The 3,395-nt window shown below is 36.4% G+C and overlaps 1 protein-coding gene and 1 non-coding gene across 2 annotated transcripts in view; one reads left to right on the forward strand and one right to left on the reverse strand.

Annotated features, from left to right (window-relative positions):
- Nucleotides 1-1,067: 1,067 nt before the first annotated feature.
- TRNAW-CCA lies at nucleotides 1,068-1,139 on the reverse strand. The gene has a single exon. It is a non-coding gene; the product is annotated as a tRNA-Trp (tRNA).
- A 432-nt stretch (nucleotides 1,140-1,571) lies between these two features.
- Nucleotides 1,572-3,395, forward strand: part of LOC109220362 — a 9,364-nt gene continuing 7,540 nt past the window's right edge. The window contains exon 1 of the mRNA XM_019384824.1: nucleotides 1,572-1,795. Coding sequence (XP_019240369.1) covers nucleotides 1,688-1,795 — 108 coding nt within the window. The 5' untranslated portion in view covers nucleotides 1,572-1,687. The remainder of the gene's footprint in view (nucleotides 1,796-3,395) is intronic.

A 3,395-nucleotide genomic window follows, 5' to 3' on the forward strand; every position in this document is an offset into this window, starting at 1 on the left:
AGTTAGTGAGGGATTAAGAGGTTAATTCCTAGGTTACAATAGGTTGTAATCTAAAGTTTGCTCAGTAGTGAAGTTGCAATCCTACAAGGGTAAGTCGTGGTTTTTAATCCAGTGAGCTGGGAGTTTTTCACATAAATATCGCGTGTTCTTTATTTACTGCCGATTTATGTGGGAACAGATAGAGAACCTGGTTCCCTATACTGTTTGGTTTTTTATAGTTTGTTGCTTACTGTGGGAACTGATAGAGAACCTGGTTCTCTATACTGTTTGGTGGACTTTTAGTTTCTATCAATATGTGATACACAAAGATACACAGTATGATACACATATTATTTTTTCATGTTCATCTTCTAATTCGAATTTTCAATTCAAAGCACCTCAAAACTTCACTAAATCATCCCAAAATGAGATTCGAGCTCCTTACAAAAGAAAGTAATAATTTGACGTTTTTGGCAATAAATAACTAATTGGCTAATATTAGTATTATTTTATGAATTGGCCAATTTTTATAATAAGCTACTTATAAATGAACATAACTTGTAGCTTCCCTATAAAAATATGTGTTTTTTCTTGAGCGGCATGTTTGAGTTGTTCATAGCTCATTTGATATTTGAAGAAAAATGAGTTTGACCTAACCTATTTCCCTTTTCTGTTTCTTTCTTTTACTATATTGCCCAACTATATAGCTGCTAACGTGCGTCTATTATATTAACATAATTTTTGGAGTTTAGTTCCAAATGTGACTTGAAAAATCATATAGCACTGTAATTTCCTCGCAAAAAGAGTGGACAAGAGAGAACATATCCTCGCAAAAAAAGTGAAAACTTGAAAAAATAACTGAATGTAGTGTCACAAAAGATTGAAACGCAAAAAATTGTTGTACGGACTTTTCAAAATGTTACCGCACTCATATTGAATCTTCCAAAAATATATTACTTTTGAAGGATCTGGTCAGAAGGTATTGAATGACAAAATCGCCCATGAAAGGAATGACAAAATTGCCCAGAGGAAGAGGGCAAAATGGTAAAATACGAAAAAGGATTGGACCCGATGTTGGGTCGGGGGATTGAACCCGACGTGAATCGAACACGCAACCTTCTGATCTGGAGTCAGACGCGCTACCATTGCGCCACGGATCCTGTTGGTGCTTAAGCAGCAGGCGAAAATTTATTTTAGCCAGTTGTTATTAAAAAAATTCACTTCTTAATTGCTTTCCAAATTCTTATTTTCCTAAATTTTCTCGCTTGTTCCCGGTCGGGTTGATGGTTTGTTCTTTCAAACTTGTCTTTTTCTTCTATTTTTGAAAAAAATAAAAATAATAATAATAATAATAACAGACTAGTGAATCGGATAATATATCCAAGTGACATACTTTTTACTTTTCTAGAAAGAAAAAAAAAAAAAAACAGAAGAAGGAAGGAGGAGGAATACAACACTTTAAAAGATATTTACGTTAAAAATTCCACTATACGTGGTTTACATTCCACGTGTCATCATTCTACATAATGCACATGTCGTACAAATTGTCAAACAAAATCTGATGGCATGCAAACATTCAGAAAATTTACTTCCAACAAACATTTGCAAACACTTTTTCTCAAATAAGCAGAGGAAAAAAAAATCATTTCATTAAAAGTTTTAAACGTACGTTCGACTCACCGAGTAGTCTCAACTCGGTGGCGCAACAATGAAGAAAGCAACACCTGTACGGAATTCCCACACCTCCACGGCGGATTTGCTGACGTGGTCGGAGGTTCCGCCGCGGTCATCCGCCAATGCATCTCGTTCTCGTCGTGTATGTTTTCATTTTCCATCAAATTTCTATCTAATATTGAAATACGTGACTATTTCATATGAGAGTACGTTTACGTTTAATTATTTAATTGTATTATGTTTCAATATGTCTCCTCACATCACATGTCGGCTTTACGTGTTAACCTAATTTTTTTTCATGGTCATGCACATGTAATTCATTTTTTATAATGGTTGGCGATCAAATTCGAACCCAAGACATCTGTCTGATCTAATATCACCTTGAAAATAGAGGCCGATCCAGAATTTTAACAGTATGGGTGCACTATTAAGAAGAAGGGGATCCAGAATATAAATATATGGGTTCAACCTTTAGTTCTTACTATTGCGCACCCATTACGCTTTTGGAATACAAGTTCAATTTATTTTTTCTTTAAAAATTGTAATTTTCTTACATCTATATCTATTTTCCACGTTGAAAATATTGGGATCAGTTGAACCCATTGACTACATGCTACATCATACGCTGTTACTAATTTTAAAATACACATTTTGTTTAATCATATACTCCCTCTATTCCAATTTATGTGAACCTGTTTGACTGGGCTCGGAAAGAAAAAATGAAGACTTTTGGAATTTGTGGTCCTAAACAAGTTAAAAAGGAGCCCAGAGTATTTGTGTGGTCATAAAAGCTTCTCATTAAGGGTAGAATTGTAAGTTTAAGCTAAATTGTTTCCAATTTAGAAAGGGTTCATTCTTTTTGGAACGGAACGGAGGGAGTAAGATTTTGCAACGACAAAAGAAGAATAAGAATTTTAATGTGTGAAATTTTTTAAAGAATAAACCAAATAATTAAAGAAATAAAAGAAAAAGTGCTCAATTACTATCCAAAAAAGTGACACCAGACATGCTCATCCCCGTGGGCGTCTAGTTCTAGAGAAAAAAGGAAAAAACAACAAGATTGACATAAGATTTGAACTAACAACCTCACCTAGAGAGGTACATGTAATAACTATCACATCATATAATACTTTGAGCATGAGTGCACAAACATACATTTAAATATTTGAAAAAATATAACATTACTATACATGATTTTGGGATGGGAGCATGGGTTCTGTCATGGGCGGCTTTCCAGCCATGCCCCATGACCCCTTGGGCGCGCCCCGTGGCGTCCTAACAAACCTCCTAATGCCTAGCGCCACGGACGGCCCCGTGGTCTTGGCCGCGCCAAGTGACAAGCGCGCAGGTGCCTCTGTCGCCCCACCGATAACCCTCGCGAGCACCAAGCCGCAGGCAGAAGCCAACAGCGCCGCGCGCGCAGACCGTGATGCCAAAGACACTGCTGCTGACAACGGACCTGCTGCTGCCTTATAGAAAACTAAGTCATTTTCATTGTAAATATAGAGTAGTTTTATTTCATGTACTTCCATTATGTTTCTCTAGCTTAGTCAAGTCTAGTCTTGTAACTTTGGATTATTTTTTTTAAGTACTATTAGGGGGGATCAAGCAATCAAAACTTTCTAGCAAGCAAGCAATTCTCTGTACTGGTGTCTCTCCCCCTCGACACCGCGTTGCTTTTCTGTAATAGCTTTCATTAATGCAATCAAGCTTTCTTTCATTGTGAATTCTCATTTCTGTTC

This window comes from Nicotiana attenuata, unplaced genomic scaffold, assembly GCF_001879085.1.
Source record: "Nicotiana attenuata strain UT unplaced genomic scaffold, NIATTr2, whole genome shotgun sequence".
In the NCBI taxonomy this organism is placed as follows: Eukaryota; Viridiplantae; Streptophyta; class Magnoliopsida; order Solanales; family Solanaceae; genus Nicotiana; species Nicotiana attenuata.